General features: G+C 34.3%; 1 protein-coding gene across 10 annotated transcripts in view; it reads right to left on the bottom strand.

The window, feature by feature from the left end:
- Nucleotides 1-4,730: 4,730 nt before the first annotated feature.
- Nucleotides 4,731-20,143, bottom strand: part of DOCK10 (dedicator of cytokinesis 10) — a 167,726-nt gene continuing 152,313 nt past the window's right edge. For 6 of the 10 annotated variants that reach the window (XM_087933217.1, XM_087933213.1, XM_087933214.1 and 3 more), the window contains 7 exons: nucleotides 11,541-11,687; nucleotides 10,629-10,839; nucleotides 9,372-9,562; nucleotides 8,208-8,308; nucleotides 7,861-7,999; nucleotides 6,265-6,340; nucleotides 5,140-5,347 (listed from right to left, as the gene is read on the bottom strand). In XM_087933217.1, coding sequence (XP_087789343.1) covers nucleotides 5,280-5,347; nucleotides 6,265-6,340; nucleotides 7,861-7,999; nucleotides 8,208-8,308; nucleotides 9,372-9,562; nucleotides 10,629-10,839; nucleotides 11,541-11,687 — 933 coding nt within the window. In that variant the 3' untranslated portion in view covers nucleotides 5,140-5,279. Of the gene's footprint in view, nucleotides 5,348-6,264; nucleotides 6,341-7,860; nucleotides 8,000-8,207; nucleotides 8,309-9,371; nucleotides 9,563-10,628; nucleotides 10,840-11,540; nucleotides 11,688-20,143 lie in introns of all 10 variants that reach the window. The other 4 variants (XM_026701522.2, XM_026701521.2, XM_087933216.1 and 1 more) reach the window with 2 other exon arrangements.

Genomic DNA, 20,143 nt, shown 5'->3' on the forward strand with positions numbered 1-20,143 from the left:
TCCTCAAATATTAGAATATTGCTACCATGTCACCCCTAGTCATTCTCTTCATTAAACTAGACACATCCAGTTCCTGCAACTGTTTTTCATGTTTTAGCCTTTAGTCCCTCAATCATCTTTTTGCTTTTCTCTGCACCTTTTATAGAATCTCAACATCTTTTTATATAGTGGTAACCAAAAGTGGGTGCAATATTCCAAATGTGATCTTACCAAGGCATTGTAATCTTGATTCTATACCTCTGTTAATGCATCCTAGGAGTATGCTGGCTTTTTGGGCTGCTGCAACAAACTGCAGCTCATATTTAAGTGATTGTCCACTAGGACTCCAATATCCCTGTCACAGTTCCTACTATTGAGCCACGCACCACCTATTCATCCCTATGCGTTTGATTTTTCTTGCCTAAATGTAAAACATTTCTCACCACTGAATTTGATTTTGTTATATCGATAGGACACAGTGTTCAAGTCTGTTAAGATTCTTCTGTATCTTGAGACTACCTTCTGAAGTATTGGCAATTCCTACCTGCTTGGTATCATCTGCAAATTTGATGAGTTCCTGTTCTGTTCCTAATCTAAATCATTGATGAAGATATTGAAGAGTACTGGACCTAAGACAGAGTCTCACCCCACTTACCCCACTGCATACTTCCATCAATGTGTAGTCAATTCATTTTTCAATACGTTGCGTTTATATTCCAAGTTCTTACTAGAATTTGGTCTTGAACTTTTGGATTTTTTTCCTTCTTCACAGCATCAGCAAGTAGGTATCTTGAAAGTTTTAATTTAGCCATTACATAAACACTATTCTGAAACATCCTCAGCTCTTCCTCTGTAGCATCTTAAGAACTATATGATCTGCAGGACCTATCATAGCAGGATTTTTGTTGTGGGGCGTGTGGGAGAATATTAGCATTTTGTATCATTTGCAAATTTGGAATTATTCCCTTCATCTCTTATTCAAGTGATTAATTAACATTATATCAATTTGTTGTGGAATCTTTAATAAGCACTCTTTGAAAATGAGTTTAATCCCTTCATCTCTTATCCAAGTGATTAATTAACATTATATAAATTTGTTGTGGAATCTTTAATAAGCACTCTTTGAAAATGAGTTTAAATCTACATATCACTTTAACTATTATGCCATGTAGCCTATATTTAACTATTGATCAGAATTCCATGCATTGCCTTGACAAATACTTTGCTAAAATCAAAATGTAGAGGTGTATGGAGATAGACTTGAAGTAAGTAGGCAACAGATATTTTTTAAAAAACCAGTTTAGTCTGAAAAGTCAGGACAATCTAAGGAAGAAACCTTCTTGAATTGACTTATTTGGTAAAAGAGGGAGGAAGGGAGGGAGGAAGGGAGTAAGACCTGGTGATTAACAGTGGTGGGATTCAAAAGTTTTACTACCAGTTCTGTGGGTGTGGCTTGGTGGGCACGGCACGGGAAGGTTACTGTAAAATCTCCAGTCAGAAATGGTATTTGCCAGTTTTCCAAAATTTCTGCTACTGGTTCTCCAGAACTGGTCAGAACCTCCTGAATACCACCTCTGGTGGTGAAGCTTTCAAAATTCAGCAATAGATTTCTGATTGTTCTATGTTATCTGTTTCCTGACATGGCTCAGGCTTACATCATGAAAGGTTGATATAAAATATGTTGTGTCTACTTTTTAAAAAGAGCAATTAGTAAACTCTGAGAACGCAGCTTGCTAATTGCACATTTTTGAAAACTTAAGACTTGATGTTTACTAATCCAGTTTTATTTCCTATAATTACTGCATGGCTTTCAGTTTCCTTTTGAAAGATACAAAAAATATTGGAAGCAAAGAACTGCATTAGCTTTAATGATTCATGGAGAGGTGTTTATTTTAAACTCCCATGTGTTATGAAACATCTCATTTGAATGATTTTATCACCCTTGTAACCATATTAATCAATTTTTATTTAAATTTAATTTAATTTTCAATTAAAGTAGAGCAAATGTAATAAACAGTTTACCAAGCCCTCTCCCCTGAAAGACTGTATATCCCCACATACATCTACTAGAGGTCTTGTTCTCCCAATAAAAATCTACACTTCAAAGCAGGTCCTTTAATGTTGGGGAATGTTCAGGCAGGCAGAGAGGAGGACTCAATGTGGAATTAGCTTTGAATCATTTTGCAGCTGCAAGAGACCCAGGACTGATCTCACTCCCCCTCCTTCAACTTCATGAAAGTTTATTTATCTGTTCCCATGGGAAGGCAAGAAGTCTGGAGAAATTCCTGTATTATAGGCATAATATAATAAAACAGTTAGCTTTACCTTTACTCATGTGGATCTGATTGCTTGTGCCTGATGTTTAATGCTATACAGGTACGCAAAATCTATTCAGTAGATTTATAAGTATTTCCTGACACCAGTTTCTTGATTGTTAGAAATGTATTTGAACAAAACAATGGCTTATTCATCATTAATAAAGTTAGAGTGTGACAGAATTTCTCATCAGAACAACATCGTTATAGATATGATTAGATCCCATGTGTGAACAGAAAAGTGAACTTAATGGAAAAAGTATCATGATTGCAACAAACAGCTTTTATACATTGATTATCATTAATTTTTATTGTCTGAGATAGAGTGAAAAATGAAAGAGCACAGTTTTAGTGGTATTGTCCAAATTAGTTTTATAACTGAAGTTACTTATCACATATTCCAAGGTCTTGGATCTCTAGGAGCTTTGGATTTGTTACTCATTTGAGAATTGTTTTCAGAACATGTTAGGAATGTCCTAGACATGCAAGGTTGCTGTCAGCTCATCAGTCGAGATAGGAAATCAAGTCATAAGAACTAGCACCACTTTATTGTACAGTTACAGTAACATATCTTGCATATCTGAAAGCAGTTGTCCCTTCCTTTACATTTACTTTCCAGAGAACTAGGGTAGTAGTATCTCTTCTAAGATACTTTATTCAACCCCATTTCTTTTGTGGGCTGAGATATCTCATCTGATCATTACCCTGTTTGCAGCCCTTTCTTGGGTCTTCCAAGGTTCCAAGGTATCAACTATCAATTCCAGAAGAACTTCAAAATGAGATTGACTCTACTATAATTTAATAGACTGAATTATACCTTAACACATGTAAGTTACAAATTAGCAGCCTGAAGTATGGGGAATTACCTGGCAGAGATAGGGAAATTCAATATGTGAAGAAAGGTCCACTTCTGGATTATAGCTAAGACTTCAAATATGGCATGCCACATGAGTTTTTGAAATCAATATTTGTTAGCTATGTTTTTTTATTTGCTGATATGTATTTACTTTTCATACTTATTCAGAAACAAATCCTCTTAAATTCAATGGAATTACATGTTCATTCTTAGTCTGTACTGGAAAGGGATTAGGAAAAAATTGATTCCAGTCAAGAACCCATATCTTTTTGACATGCTACCAATATTAGAGGGGAAAAAACTCCCACTTATACCGGTAAAAAATAAACTTCAAAATCTGAAATTGGTACCATCAACTTAAATTATTTTTCTACTTAAGATTAATCAGTTATATCACATTTTTTATTGTAAACTAGAAAAATACTCTATGGCTTCAATGAAAACAGTAATAATGATGAAAAGGATTTTATTCCTAATGTGTAAATAATGCTTTTAGAATTAAACTCATGATGCAAAAAGTTGTCAGGAAAAATACTGTGAAACAATAGAGTATTATTAGTTTACCAATATAACAAATTAAACCAGACACATAGGTGTTTTTTTTTTTACATTTTCGTCAATAGTAGAGATGCTATAATTACAATTCTACTAGGTCTTTTTTAAGTTACTTTGCAAGGCATTTCTTTTTAGAAGCAGTGTTTATCTCCCCTTCTTCCCCATTTATTTATGAATAAACAGAACTTTTCCTCACCAGCATAAAAACTAGATCCATCCATCTTTTATCTGGTCATATAGCTCAAGATAATGTGACATGCAAGCTGATTTTCCTGTCAATTAAGCACTTAACCATGTATATTGTTCTGTAAAAGATGAAACATTGTTTTATAAAAGCTAAAATACTGCTCTATAACAGCACTAAGCAAGTTCATGATGTTACAATACAAATAGGAAAGTAAACTGGAGTGAGGCTGGTCTATATCTATACTATTATCAGTTATCACAAAGGATTTAACATGGATATCCACAAAGCAAGGGTGTCAAACTGATGGGCTGGATGTGTCATGTGTAGTCCATGGCCACCCCAACTCTATGAAGGGGGAAAATGTCTGAAACATCACTTGATGGCAACATAGCCCAGTGAGTTTGACACCCATACCATAAAGAGTGGTAAGAAATGAAAGTGTGTACTATATTATATGCTGTATTTAAATACTGTATATATGATGCCATAGTATCTTTTCTGGAGAAATTCTGAAGTAGTTAAAAAATAAAGGACACAACAGAACGAAAATGAGAGTTAGATTCTATGCTGTCAGAAAAGAGTGATTTGGTACTCTGTATGTCAACCTTTTACTTCAGAAATGACAAGTTTGAGTCAATTAAATTGCAGCCATTAAAATCTTCCATTTCTATTTCAGTTGGTAGAAAATGTACAGCTCCTTGGAAAAAAAACATGATTTCAAACACATCACCAGCTATGTGAGAACATCTTGAAGCAATGGTAGTAGCAAAAGTAGTGATTCAAATTATATCCCACTGCAACCCCAAATGATTTAGCCAATAACACACACACAATTTTATACACATAAACAAATATTTTAATATAGCCGTATTTGAAATGTTATCCACATTTTAGTCATGTCAAATATTAACTAATTTTTTGTAAAAATGACGTATTTTACACATCTTTTATTTACAACTTTAATATACTTAAATGTTATAAAACACCCACTTTTGACTTTTAAAATATATGTATACTAGAACCTGTATTAGATTATATTATTATTTATAGCAAACATAAGGTTTGCTGTGAAACTAACTGTTCAATGGATATTTCATTTCAGTCTATTTACTAAAGACTGGCCATAATAAAGAAAATTATAGGAAATGTGCAAATATCAAGAAAGACAATAACATTTTAAAAAATCAAATTGACTATTTTTCTTAAATTGACACATAAAATTGTTCAATAAATAAAAAATAATAATGTAACACAGTTATGGTATCCTCCAGAATTTGCCTACATTGTTTTGCAAAATAACGCCGAAATTTTCCAGTTCATAATCAAAGGCAGTTATGAAATATCTGCATTTGATGAAAGCAGTGATCCAGGTGGGGCAGTGATTGTTCTACTGATTGCATGGGAATAATGTGTTTCCACTCCTGGATGCTTTGCAGAATCCTCCTTGTAAGTGATCTTTAAAACAGATGCATACAAAAAGAAATAAGTAAACCTGAGTAAATAAGTAAACATGTGGAAAAATTAAGCTCATTCTAAACCAGGGGTGTCAAACTGATGGCAATGTGATGTGCCAAGTTTGACATCCATGCTCTAAATTATACTTTTAGGAACAACTTGATCAGCTGTTTTTATCTATCCTGTTAAGGTTTTTAACAGCTGCCATATGAAAGAAAGATTTTGTTTTGTATTTTGATCTCTTCCTCCAACAGTATTCCAACTTTTTAAAAAAAAACACTTTCTTCTTTAGCGTCCAATTGTGTAACATATCTGTGAAAGTATATTTTGACACTTTTATAAAGTAAATACACATATGAATTTAGCTCTGCTGGCTCTTAACATCATAAATAAACAGTGTATCACCTATTTACTTGGGACATTTAACACTTAGCTGCAAATGGAAGCCAGATGTGGCCATAATAAATAGTTGACACCTACACCCCACATGGATCAAGCATCTCTTTCTAATGTCTAAACATAAACATGAATGTATTTAAGCATTTATTCCTACATCAGTACTGCAGAGACATACAGTACATCATGCACATCTGCTGAGAAGGCCCCAGGGAAAAGTCTACTTCATGCATGCAACCCCACTGTAAGTGCTGAAGAAGAAACATCATGCCTAAGTAGGACTATTATGAAACTTAAGTGTCTATTAAAAAGGATCATCAGAAATGGACTGTCGCTATTAACCCATGAAGTGCTAGACAAGAAAGCCTGGCATATTATTAACAGTTCTCCCTGACCCTGTATTATATTTCATGCTTCCCAAAAGAATGGCTTATGCCCCCACTTTTTTGCTAAGCATCACCAGTGAAATGCAGAATTCATGACAGTAAAGGTACAGAGAGCAAAAAGAAAATCAAACATACCACTTTTGGCTATAGTATTGAGGGAAATGTTAGACAGTGAAGCAGAAAAGTTGTATAAACACTGAGCATGACAGAGCTGCCAGAAAAAGAGAAAGAAAGATGTTGATGGAAATGCCATAGTCAGTGGACATAGAAACACAACAATAATGAATAACACATAGGATTTCAATGCCTTTATGTAAAATACCATTAAGGACACAGTGTATACAATACGTGTTGATGTGGAAAAAACACAACAGGAAACTTGCAAGGTGCTGGAGGTGACTAACTATGGAGGGAAGTAATCACAGAACTCTTGTATTGTTCTCTCTGAACCGAATGGGGTGGGAGACATTAACTTCTCAGAAGTCACAGAAAATCCATCAGTTCTCCTAAGATACTTCTTGAGAGCATTGACAAATAGTGATAAATGAAACAGTAACACTGTTTTTTATTGTTTATATAGATAGAGAGGTGTGAAACATAACTTCGTGTAACCCAAGCAACAACAACAAAACACAGGATTGATAAGGAAACAATAAAATCCTAATTAATTTATGTAGGAATTAAGATATAAACCTGAAAATCTTCTTCATCTAGTCCTGTTCCCAATATGGGATTTTCTGCCCAAGCAGTTTTAAAAAAATATCTTGAATGTATAACAGGATCTCCTCATAGTGAGTTCTCAATTGTTTTCACAGGCTTAGGTTCATCCTATAATCCATCAGTGTTTGGCATATATAATTGGGAAGGAGAAAAGCCTAATGCCCTTTTGATATGCCAGGATAGAATAATTGTGGTGTCTGCTCAAAGTGTAAAGAATCAAGGAAACCTCCTCCATTTTGCTCTTGAGATTGTATTTCCCTTTGTCTGAATTTATTACCTCTCCCTGTGTGGGTATATGGTGTCATATATAGCCTCTGACAGAAGAAAATGGAAGTTTATCCATAAGTATTCTGGGTTTTTGTACCCTATGACTTTCTCTTACTTCTAGATATAATAACAGACCAGCATCCAATTTAATGTTATCCTGTGTTCATAGATTCCAATGTAACCTGCTTCTACTTTTCACATACTGTATGGACAAAGATCAAAATGTATTCAATAGCATATCAAATCCCAGTATATCCTTATATTGTTAAGCCGTTCATGGTATGATTGGCCTAAAAAGAATCACTGTATGCTTTTCTGAATAATATCAACTTAAAAATACCAAGTGGGTAAATATTTGTCAGAATTTGCTTTAAGAAGGGAGGGAAGGAAAGGAGGAGGAAGAGAGGGAGGGAGGGAGGAAGGAAGGAGGGAAAGAAGAAAGGGTTCAATCTCTATTGATTATAAGAATTAATTAGCATGATAGATTTTTTTTCTTCTGATTAGTGTTACTCTTAAATGATAGAAATCAGAATAGGAGGGATTCACAGATAAAGGAAGGTAAAAGAGATAGGAGTATTTGAAATGAGAATATACTTTAGACCAAGAAAAGAAGTTTGGAAATTAGGAACCTTGTGGGACTTTTAATTTCCCAAGGTGGCTCCCCAATTAGGATTAGGCATTGTTTATGTGACAACCCTAATGTCTTTGGAGCTGAAAACAAGGTGTTGAAAGAGAATGGCTAACCTGTTCATTCATAACCTCTGACAGCTCACTGAGCATGTTCTTGTAATGAGATTTCATTTCTTCCTGATATTCCAGCTGATCCTCCTTAATAAGGCGTTCATTAACTTCAAGAGCTTGTCCACATGCTTCTGCAAATTGTCTGCATAGCACAAAAAATCTCATATCTTTAATGTCAAGGCAATGTGTTATTGTTTCAAATATAATATAGCATTTCGATTTTATTATGGATTAAAATGGTGTATTCATAATGGACACAGAAATATATTACCCTTGTATTTGTTTATCTCTATCTCTATCTCCATATTTTTTTTCTCTCTCTCATCTATCTAACATATTGTAAAACTTACCTGAATATTTCTTTCAGAAGTTTAACTTGGTTATCTGGGTATTTCTTAGCATTGGTTTCTTCAAGAAATGCTCGAGCATAAGCCATTGGTCCTGCATTTACCTGCAAGTCAAAGTGTGCTATGTTATACTGAGGGCCGAGATCAGGACTGGCAAAGGCAGCTTAAAACAATTATTCTGTCAATACCTGAAGTCCTGATTTTGTACACCTGTTACTGAAGAGTTTTCTAAATTGCAGATACATTATGGAAAGGAAACACTTGAAGATCAGGTGTGCAAAATGGAAGGATTGCTAGCACACCTTTAGTGATTACCAGAATCTTCCCAAGATTGGGTGATCAAAATGTTTGGGCCCAATATTAAGGCATCCATTTCATTCTTTAAAACAATTTTAATAAATTTCCTAAACTGGAGCCCAACCCCCAACATGCAGTAAAAACAAAAAATATGGCCTTCAAACTCTGGGAAGTAATTAAAGGGTAGCTATCTTAAGTTCACTGCATCAAATAAAAATATTATCACACTAAAAGCACAATAGATAAAATTAAATATGAAAACAGTGTAGTATACTAAATTGCAGCTATCAAAATAAAAGTTAATTTGAAATGAAGCTAGATATCTCTTAAAAACCCTAATCATTAACATGGCTTTTAGTTCTGTTTTTCTGAGTCTCACACAATGTTATCAGCATTGGTCTTCATTTTTCCTCTAAGATACATTTCCCACTCCTCCACTGCTTTCAGACTCCTGAAAAGGAAGCTGTTTTTTGATGTTGAATCTCTCATGATGATGCACAGCCTGTAGCAGGCATTAAAAACTTATTCTCTGTGGAAGGAGATGCAGTGGAGGTAACTGAATCCTAAGGCAGAAGCATCAATCTTTCTGGGAGAGGGATAATGATGCTTTAATCAGTACCATACTCCCCTTCTACCGTTTGGCAAACCTAGCAAGGATATTAAGAAATGGGAGCTAAATCTCAGATTCAAAAGAATAAGCTTGTAACATTAATTAATTTACTTAATGAATTAGCTAATATTATAATGCTTCTTTTGAATTTCCAGCAGGTGAGGTTGTAACAACAGAAGAAGATAAAGATTCTGTTTCCTATTATAAAATCCTAAATGTCAAATCTTTTAAACCCGAGAAAAGGGCTGAAACATACTTACCTTGACACTGACGCTTCCTTGTAGTTTCAGCTGGAGTCGAATCATATCTACCTCATCCATTGTGCAAAGTTGTTTGAGTTCTGAAATTTTTTTGGACATCTCATCAATAGCTACTTCTATGGGGTTCAGTTCTATACTGGTCTGGTTTATAACTTGTATTCTTTTTTTCACGTATGGAAATAAATGGCTAGCTGCAGTAAAAAAACAAGATAAATACATCTAAGGAAGGTTTATTTAATGTAAAATATATTCATAATTAAAACAAAGCCATAATTCATACAATATATCCATGAATAGTTCCATTTTCTCATTCTTTGTATGTTTGTATCTACAGTATGTGTGGGTGTGTTCATGTGTGTAAGTGTATATTTATAGTTTTCTAAAAGATCATAAAAGGATTACTTGCTTGTCTTAATCAAATTCCAGAACAGGTATAAGAATATCACTCTTACTTTGTGGATACCATTTTTCATGTTACCTCAAGTGTATTTGAAGTAGAAACATAAGGTATATAATGGATAAATCAAGTATAAATAAGTAACAAGAAAGGTCTTGCTTCAGTAACAATTTTAAAATTATTTTAACAGTTTGTAAATATAAATTAATATTATTGGGACAAGAAAAATGCTAAATAAACATAGTTTTAAATATGACATTCTATTCTAAACCAAAATCTTTTGAAGCATATCCATTGGCAATTCAATAACTATCCCTTAGATAATTAGCAATATGTTACAAGATATTTGTAACTATTTTTGTAAATAATAAATCATCAGTTGCTGTGTTGAGTCAATTGGATTGAGAAGGGTGGCTTTACTGATTGAAGAAATAGTAATAATTTCTTCCTCCTTCCCCTTTTTTGTGCCCCTTCAGGTCAATGTTGATTATTGTTGACTCCTGAACTACCTGAATTTTTTGAAAATGATTTATTGCCTTCTACCTAGGACTGAGAGGGAGAGACAGGTCCAAAATCACTGGTTTTGTACTTAAGGCAAGACCAGCACTCAGCTTTCTGGTTTCTACTGTGCTTCCTTAACCATTACACCCAACTGTTTCTCTCTTTCATTCTCTTTGTGGACCTTAACACTTCAAAATCTTGACACTGAAACAAAACAGTGCAATTTAGGTCACTGTTTTTTTGGAGGGAGTGGTTATTCAAATGGTCTCCTGTGGACTTTCAGGAGGTTCAGAGGCTGAGAAGTGGCCCAAACATCCTGAGATATTGTCCTGTTGTGAAGAAGAATTCAGTGTCCATACTTGTCAGAATTGTCCGTCTCTTGCACTGTTCTTCTACACCCCCGTGCTTCTTTCCTGACAAGGTGAACGGCGTTTCAAACACAAAGTGGTTGATATTGTGATGCATTTCAAAGTCAGTCTTACGTTCTTCAACTTCTTTCTCTTCAAAGAAGGGCGTGACATAGGTTACTTGGATATATGCATATTTAGGATCTAAATCTTTGGGGTTAACCTATACAAACAAAAGGGGAGACAATACATCAATTAGAGGCAGCACAAGGACAAGAAAAGAAACTAAACTCTTGCTTTTTACAGCATATTACTGAAATGCTGCTTTAGACATTATAAAAGAGGATATATTCATAGATTTCTTTGCTTTGGACAGGATGGTTGTATATTTTGTATTCAGATATTTTGAGCAAAAAAGGACCAAAAACATTTTCTTAGACAAACAAAACAGATTTCTAAGAAAGCCTCTGTTGCTGGGAATTCCCTTTCAGAAATTTGAAAGCCCACTCCCCCAAAAAGGCATGCCTACCAGGATCTTCCACCTTTAATCAATTAATAGCAGTGTAATGAATGTACATAAGTTTATACACCACAGCATGTAACAAATGCTTATATTACTATCAAGGGCGTTATTATAACTCTTCTGATCAGAGAGACGAATATATGTAATTGCATGGCCACAGAAGAGGTTATGCCTTGCCTGAACCATACTCCTCTTCATTTTTTTACTTCATTGGTTCCAAGTTATTCGTGCTTTGATATTAACTGAATTTATACAGTGAGCATGGCTCATTGAAGAAAAAAAGAATGTTGGAGAAAAAAAAGAATGATTCATTTATTTTAAGTGGGTTTGGACAAAAAACTCTGTACTAGCACAAATGCTTTCTTAAAAAAAAATAGATCTGTGGACATTTCCAACCGTACCTTATTGGAATCTTGGATTATCTTTACATTGTCTGTTCCAAACTTGTCTGCATAAAGTTTCATCAGTCGCTGAGAGATTTCAGATAGGCCTGTTAATTTGGGCTCTTTGTAAATATATTCCTTACCCTCTTCCTCTTCAAAAAAGCCCTGATTAAAAGATAAATCATAACAATTACAATAAACTGAGTATGTTAAAAACACTTCAAGAACATACTGTGGGTGAAAAATGTAAGGTACTCAACTGCTAAGTATAAAAAATTAATTTTTTTGAATACTGCAGCTTATGCATGATGAAGAAATGGAATGCATTAAAAACCAAACTTCTACATTTGCACAGGATGAATATCAACTTTTACTAATAGGGAAAAAAAGCCTGTGTGAAATGAGACTGAAAACATCCTTGGAGTTTTATATTACATACATATAATCCATATTTTACAGCAAGTATGCCACCATGTGGTACAATTCAGAAAGGATCATGAAAATTAGTGGTTTCTTCTTTCTTTCTAAAAACACAACAGCAGTCAAAACTACAGTTGTATGTAGGTGGGGAATGTGACAACTCTACAATTAAAATAATATATTAGCTTTTGAAGCCATGTATTTACTTGTTAGTTGATTCTGGGAAACTAAAGTGAATTTATTTTTATTAGGCAGAAATCTGTGTTTCTCAATGAAAAGGCTGCTTGCTTCAGAAAAAAAATTACACATAATTGGTTTGTTAGTCAGCTATACCCATAGGGAGTACTAATTCTTTTTAAGATATAGCTTTTAGCATTGTGCCTTTTTAAAATAACAAGCTGCATAGTAGGTTCCAATCTATAAACATATCACTCATGTATGGACTATTCATTGTATGAACTATTGATGAAATCCAGTACTTTATGAAGTTTTGTTGCATATGCAGATTTTGGTTATGATTCAGGTACACATATATATCCTTTCATATTCATGTCACCATGGATGTCATTCTGAGCTTATGTAATACAACAATGCTATCTAAGAACCCCTAGATAGTCTCAAAATGACTTAAACAAGCGGGAAATGATCCTGATAATGAGGTAATTCTAGAATTCTTACTCCCTTTTTGTATTGGGAAATGACAATTAAATTAGAATCCATAGTTTTCATATTTAACTGTACACATCAGGTGTTATTTACCTGGTTTAGTCTAGTTAATGAAAATTAGTTGTCAGTGCTGCTGTTGTTATTTTTTATTAAAATCAGGAAAGTAGTGTTTTTATTCATTTTGCATGACTTGCTCTAGAACTCTGGGATGCCTTTCCTGGGATACATGGTCAGTGGTGGTGCTTCCAAAGGAAGGGACATTAACTGAAGAGAAGTCCAGTGCCAGCCCACTGAACTTTCTGCTCCCTTTCCAACTCTGTTGAGGACATTCCAAGCGGTATGGGAAGAGACTGATGGTATGAGGTGATTGCTTATCTGATGCCAGCCATGCTTATGTTTTTGAGCTTTTATCACGGAACACTTTATCACATTTCTGCATTCAGAGGCCCCATGTTACAAAAAGTCTGGCCCAACCACCGTTATACTTAATGATATGAGGAGACAGAGCCATGGAGTAAGATAGGAAATGATCAGCCAAGTCCAATATCTTACTAGGTTACATTAAATTATAATTAGAAATAATTGTTTCTTATTTTAGAAAACATTTCTGGCTGCCAATATCTTCAGCTCAACTAGACTCATTTATTCACAGATGATAAACAATAGCCTAGATTAATATCACTTTCCATTTGCATTTTTGTAAACTTCCCCACTGCCGCCTCTTTTGTGTATGCAAAAGTTTTCTTGGCAAAATTTCAGAAATGGTTTACCAATGTCTCCTTTCTAGGGCTGAGAGAGTGACTGGCTCAAGATCATCCAACTGGTTTTCTACCTACGGCAAAAGTAGAACTTATAGCCTCCCAGTTTCTAATCTGATGCCTTAACCACTACACCAAACTGTTCATGTTTCTCATTCTCTTTCTGACTTTGAAGTCATGATGCTGAACCTGTAAGTCCCTATGAAACAAAATTTAGACACATAAAGGCAGATGGCATCATCCCTGCACCAAAGGATGCATGTACAGTCCACTGACACAATTTGCCTCTTTGGAAGATCTCATCAAAACAGGAAGGGCAGAGTCCAGCAAATGGTCAAGCTAATGACACATAGAACCTAGTTCTGAAATACTTTGCCAGATGATGTTTACTAGGTTCATACTTAATAACCTTTTTAGTACTTTTTATTTTATTCAAATACATAGATAACAAACTACAAATATATTCTTAGAGTATTCCTAGAGTTGGAAGATCATTTTCACTGATTCTTCTTTTACTCAATAGTTCTCTCAAAATGCATGCAGAAAACTGGGATCAATTAGATAAACTTTTAGACGGAACAGATGAAAAAGAAATTTCAAAAATATACAACTACTTATTAGAATTTGAATTGGCAGAAGAAATAGTCAAGGGCCCAATGATAGCATGGGCAAGGAACATAGGATATAATATCAATTTGGAAGATTGGGAAAGAATTTGGAAGCAAAACTATAAAGTAGTGAAATTGACGGTCTATAAAGAGAACCAATATAAAATGTGCTATTGGTGGTATCTGACACTTTTGAGATTGGCCAATATATATCCAAATTTAAGCCCACTCTCTTGGAAATGTAAAGAAACAAGAGGTACCTTCTTCCACACTTGGTGGCTTTGCCTGAAGAGCAAAAAGTATTGGGAAAAATATGAATATGGATAAGAGAAATCACAAACATTCAATTAGAACCTAAGGCTGAAATTTTTCTGTTGGGAATAATAAAAGGTGAAATCGCAAAAGAAATCAAATATTTAATTTTACATACAATAATGGCAGCAAGGATACCACTAGCTCACTGTTGGAAGGAAGATGAGATGCCAACAGATAATTTGATAACCCAGAAGATCTATGACTGTGCGGAAATGGAGAAGCTCACCCAAAAGTTAAAAGATAGTAAGACTCAAAATATTTTACAGTTTGGGAAAACTGGTATAATTGGATAAAAGATAGAAAACTGTAAGTAAACAGACAAGAGAAAACACAAAGAGGTCATGATAGGAGTATATGCCAGATATCGGAACTAAGTATTGGAACATTGTTGGACATAAACACACTGTCTAAGAAATTAGATGTCTTTATGTTTTTATGTTTATTGGTGATGTATAACTTTTTGGTTTTGTATTTTATGAATTTTTTTGTATTATGTATATATTTTTTAATGTTAATAAAGCTTTTTTTTTTTAAAAAAAAAAGAAAACTGGGGAAAGTCCTAAAATAACATGAAACAAGGAGACTAGAGAACTTGCTTCCCCTTCCCATCTTCAGTTGAAGCTTTTTTGAATATGTGAAAAAAAGTTAAGATTCAAATCCACAAATGCAAAATTAGGAGATGGAGGAATATTAATTCAATTTCATGGTAATGTAGGAAGAGAATACAATACTGTCATTTTTGCCAATATGGTCCTTATTTAATTGGATACCTTAAAATTCAGATCATTATATTGTCAAAGTCAATTTAAAATTGCCCTAATTGTATTGAAAAGGAATGCTGCATAACTACTGTGTTGTTCTTTCTACAAGCTCATTTTAGGTTATCAGAAAGAATCTTGATGTTTATAGAAATTCTATTTGTTGTCATAATTCTTTTCATTATAAAACAATTCATGTTTTCTATCTTTACTAGTTGCCAGATATTTTGAGGTAGCTTTAAAAACAGGAGCTTTGTGAAACTACACAATGTTCACAACATCCTTAGGCTTCCATATTTCTATTACTTTCGCTTAATTTGATGTAGTCCTGTGTTCGTCCTTTGTTCATGGAATTTAACAGTTTCTTTAAGAATCCCTGTAATTCTCATTTACAATTTTGGATTTCAGCAGTATTTTAATGAACCATGAAATTGCAGTCTTCTATTCACTTTTCATTGCACTTTTTTTCCTTGGAAAGGATTAGTTTCACATATAGGCAAATGCTGTTTATGTGTCCTAAATATTAAGTAGGTCACATAATACCAGTTCTGCATCTTTATGTAAAAGATACCACTGTGAAATGTTGTGAAAGATATTTGCTTCTTATAAGATATAGTGAGTAATATGCTTTGGGATAGTAAAATGCAGATTGTTAAGAAGGTTTATCTCCCTTGATGGTGGAATTAACCAGCTTGCCTTCAGAAGTTGTGAATGCTTCATCACTGGAGGTTTTTAAGAAGAGACTGGATAGTCACTTGTCTGAAATGGTATAGGGTCTCCCAGCTCCATTCTGATTGATAGATTGTTTTTCAAGACAAGGTGACGTTACTTATACTCAAGCTTCAATTATCTAGGACAGTGCTGTCAAACTCAAATTGTCACAGGAAGGTGTTGCATAAAACTATTTTGTTAGTCTGGTGTCTGCACACAATGAATCAAAAATGAATACAATGAAGAGTATCCTGGAATAATGCTAAAATAAATGGAGTCAGTTTATTAAAATCTGAGTTACTTGTGAAATACTATTGTATAATGCGCTGATAAGATTACACTTGGAATACTGCATCCAGTTTTGGTCACCATGAAAAAAGATTTTGAGATTCTAGAAAGAGTGCAGAAAAGAGCAACAAAGGTGATTAGGGGACTGGAAGAACAGTTGCAGGAATTGGGTATGTCTTGTCTAATGAAGAAAAGGACTTAGGTGACATGATAGCAGTGTTCCAATATCTAAGGAACTGCCACAAAGAAAAGGCATTCAACCTATTCTCCAAAGCACCTGAAAACAGGACAAGAAACAATGGATAGAAATTTATCAAAAAGAGAACCAACGTACAAATAAGTAGAAATGTACTGACAGTGAGAACAATTAATCAGTGGGATGGCTTGCCTTGAGAAGTTGTGAGTGCTCCATCACTGGAAATTTTTAAGAAGAAATTGGGCAACTACTTGTCTGATATAGTATAGAGTCTCCTGCTTGAGCAGGATGTTGAACTAGAAGTCTTCCAAAATCCCTTCCAACTCTGTTAGTATGATCATTTAATGGCAGTACTTTTTACTAATGGAACCATTATTTGGTTGTATGGTTGTATTACTGGATTTATATATATATATATCTCAAAATCATATCAAGGATAATATAATATAGGAACATATATTACTTTAAGCTCTTCTCTGTCCCATTAAACAGGAAGATCTTTGCTTCCTTTTACTTTTCCCCCCATTTATTTCCCTTTTCTTTACTGTCCTGGCTCCCTCCCTCTTTCCCTTTCCTCCCATACTGGTACTTTGCCCAGAAGACAGACTCACAGTGTGGCAGAGCTGATCTTCTTCCTTGAACCCTCTCCTCCTTCCCTCCTTCAGGCATGACCAAACTCCTGATCCATCTTCCCCATAAAGTCCCTACTTCTTCAGAACTCTATACTAAGGGAAGCACAGCTGTGGAAGCCGTGGAATGGAAGAGTCAGTGAGTTCCTGAAGAGTGAGGCTACTTGTAGAGCCAGGAAACTACCTGGATCAGGTTGAGGTGAATCACCAGGACTCCTCTACCTGGAATGCTTTGATGGTTCATCTACATCAGGGCTGTCAAACTCATGGCAGCCTCATGTGATGTATTGGAACTTTTTTCCCTTTTGCTAAACTGGGTGTGGCCATGGCCATTGTGTGACGCATCTGGTCCACTGGCCGGGAGTTTGACAGCCTTGATCTACATGATGTTCAATACCCTGATCTAAGTTGGTGCAAAGTATTGCTGTGAATGCAGAAAATCTATTGATCTTCAGAATTGAACTAATTTATAAAGTCACCTATCTTTCTTTCTTTTCTTTTTTTTTTGTAAATTTTATTTGAGTTTTCACAAAGAGAAAAAAAAATACAAATAAAACATCTTTTTTGAAAGCAGCATAATCCCGGGTTATATTTCTTCGTACAGACAAAAATTCAGGTTCATGCTCATTTTTATATTCTATTCCATTTCTTATTACTATTTTACATTTTCTGCATAGCTTCTCCCCTCTTCTAATTTTCTCAATTTTATTTTAATTATCTCATCTCAATTCAAATCATTGTATTTATATTTTTTGTCTGTCCTGTTTCAATTATCTATTATCTTTTCTCATTAAATAAAATTTCTCCTGTAGTTTCTGATTGGAGTATGACGCCTTTATATCTTTGCCCTGAAGTTGTAACATTCAATATAATACATAACTTTCATTCGGATTCTGCTTGGTACATTCTTAAAATACACACTGTATTCTTTAAAAAAAAGGAAAAAAATATAAATGTATATAATTAAAACAACATTCCATTCCAATTCAATTCTATCCTTAATATTAATATTCATTAAAGTCTTAACATCTTTAACATTACTTTTCAATTAAATATCATACTTCTATGAGAACAATTATTAGCTTTCCATAGTTAATTCCCCCCCCTTCACTTATATTTTATAAAACATTAATTAAAATGTTCCCATTCCTTCCTAATTCAATTTTCTCATTTATTTTATTTCACTTATTTTATTCACAAACATTTCACTAAATTACACTAACTATTTTATCCCCCATTTTAATCATATGTTGTTTCCAGTTTTCTAAAGTTATTTCTATTACTAATATAACAATACAATCTTATGTACCTTTACAGAATCCCTTTTTCAGTTAGATTTTCACCCATTATCTCTAAATAGGTCCTGTTTCTCTATATCTTGCCCCGGTCCTTTGTAACTTCTTTTCCTTTCCTTCTTCCCTCTCTTCTTATCTCTCCCCTTTTTACCCCCTTGTCTCTCTATCTCTATTTCTCTCTTCTGTATTCCCCTTTTCTGTTGCTTTCTAGTATTATACTTATTTTTCAAATTATTTTTCTTTTCTTTGGTTGTTTTTTTTAAGTCTTAAATTCTCCATTCTCTTTCCCCCCTTTTCTTTTTCTTCTCCACATAGAATTACTTGTTCATTAAAGATGGCTTCTTCTTTGTCCCAGTCTTCTTGTTTTGCAGTCCTTTCTTGTTGTTTCTCATAATTCCAAATCTCCATTTCTAAGAATTGAAAAATGAAGCCAAAAGAACCCTTCCCTTCGTGTGCATCTTCTTTGTACTTTTTAAGTTCCATTTTCAATTCATCCAGAAGTGGTGCCATTGTATAAATTTTTAAACAACTACCTGATTGATTTTAGTCATTCAAATAAAATAACCAAAAATCCAAAGATCACCAAATAATCCAAATACATGCAAGCTGTTTCTTTTTTGCTCTTTTTTTTTCACTTTCTCTTCCTGGGGTTACTATTTAGTTGCAAAGTTTCAGTTAAAATGTATCTTTTAGAAGTTTTGTTGAAGTTTTACTTTAGATTCTTTTTAATTCCAGGCAGTCTGCTCCCTCTTCCAGATCCTGCCCTTATTCTTTTTCTCTCCCTTCCTGCTTATGAAAAAGAAAGTTTTTAATGTCCAGAAATCTTTATTATCCTTTTGGCATTTTGTTTTATTTTCAGCTTAATTGCCTATTGATGTCAAAGCGGATTTTTCCGATTTCTTATTTAAGTCTCTTAGTTGTCAGTATAGGGAAGGAGAGAGAAATTTAAAAAAAGCCAAACCTTTCCCTTTTCACTTTCCTTCACTGCTTCCAACTCTTCTTTGGGAGAGATGTATTTTTTGTAAGTTTAAATTCCAGGGTACCTTGGTTGTTGCTTTTACAATTTAACCCAGTCAGCCAAAACTTTTACTTCTTATCTTCCTCCTGCATATTCTTTTCCAGTTGAGTTCTTCTTTGTGGTGGCCATTTCTGACCACCGCTGCAACCGCCTTCAGGAAAGGGAGTAATGGCCAGCTGAGGAGGAGAGATGCAGCTCTCCTCGACCCTGCTGGTGGTCTCCCCTGTCTTCACCACCTCTACAGGGTGGCTTAGCCCCGAAACCAGCCAGCTCGGGGCACTCCAGCGGCGAGCCCAGACAGAAACTGCGCACGATCGCAGATTTCTGTCTGTCACCGAAGCCCTTCAAACTGGAAGTCCAAAGTCACCCATGTTTCACGGTAACTCTGAGCAGCAATCAAAAGTAGAAATCATCAACAATGATAAAACATATTCAAAAACACAACAGATCAAGCCTGACTTATTTTAATTGCAAAAAAAAATAAAAATGAATGTACATCCATGTCAAAGTTCTAAAAATTCCAGCCTGGCCCCAAAGTCTGAGAGAGGAGGCAGATCTTCATGGCCTAATGAAAAATTCATAAAGCTGCAGCTGTATCTCTGAAGGGAAGTTTTTAATGGGGAAGTACTATGAAGACACACTTCCTAGGAGTCACCAAGTAATACTGTCTCATGGAGGGACCTGGAGCATGCCTGCTTTGCCAGATCTGGTGGGACATAGGTTACAGTTTGAAGCACCTGCCTTAGTATAAAAATTGTAGGTTCTTTTAGATAATGATCAATTCTTAATATACTATATAATGAAAATACAATACATAGATCAAGGGAAAAAAATAAAGATACTAATTGAACAAAGGTTGTCAACACATTCAAGTTAATTTCAAAGTAACAGGATTTTTAAGTAAACCACTATAGCCAATTAATGAAATAAGATCTTTCAATTCTGAAGAAAGATAATAT

Source organism: Pseudonaja textilis, chromosome 4, assembly GCF_049901715.1.
Source record: "Pseudonaja textilis isolate UNSWEBS1 chromosome 4, rPseTex1.2, whole genome shotgun sequence".
NCBI lineage: Eukaryota > Metazoa > Chordata > Lepidosauria > Squamata > Elapidae > Pseudonaja > Pseudonaja textilis.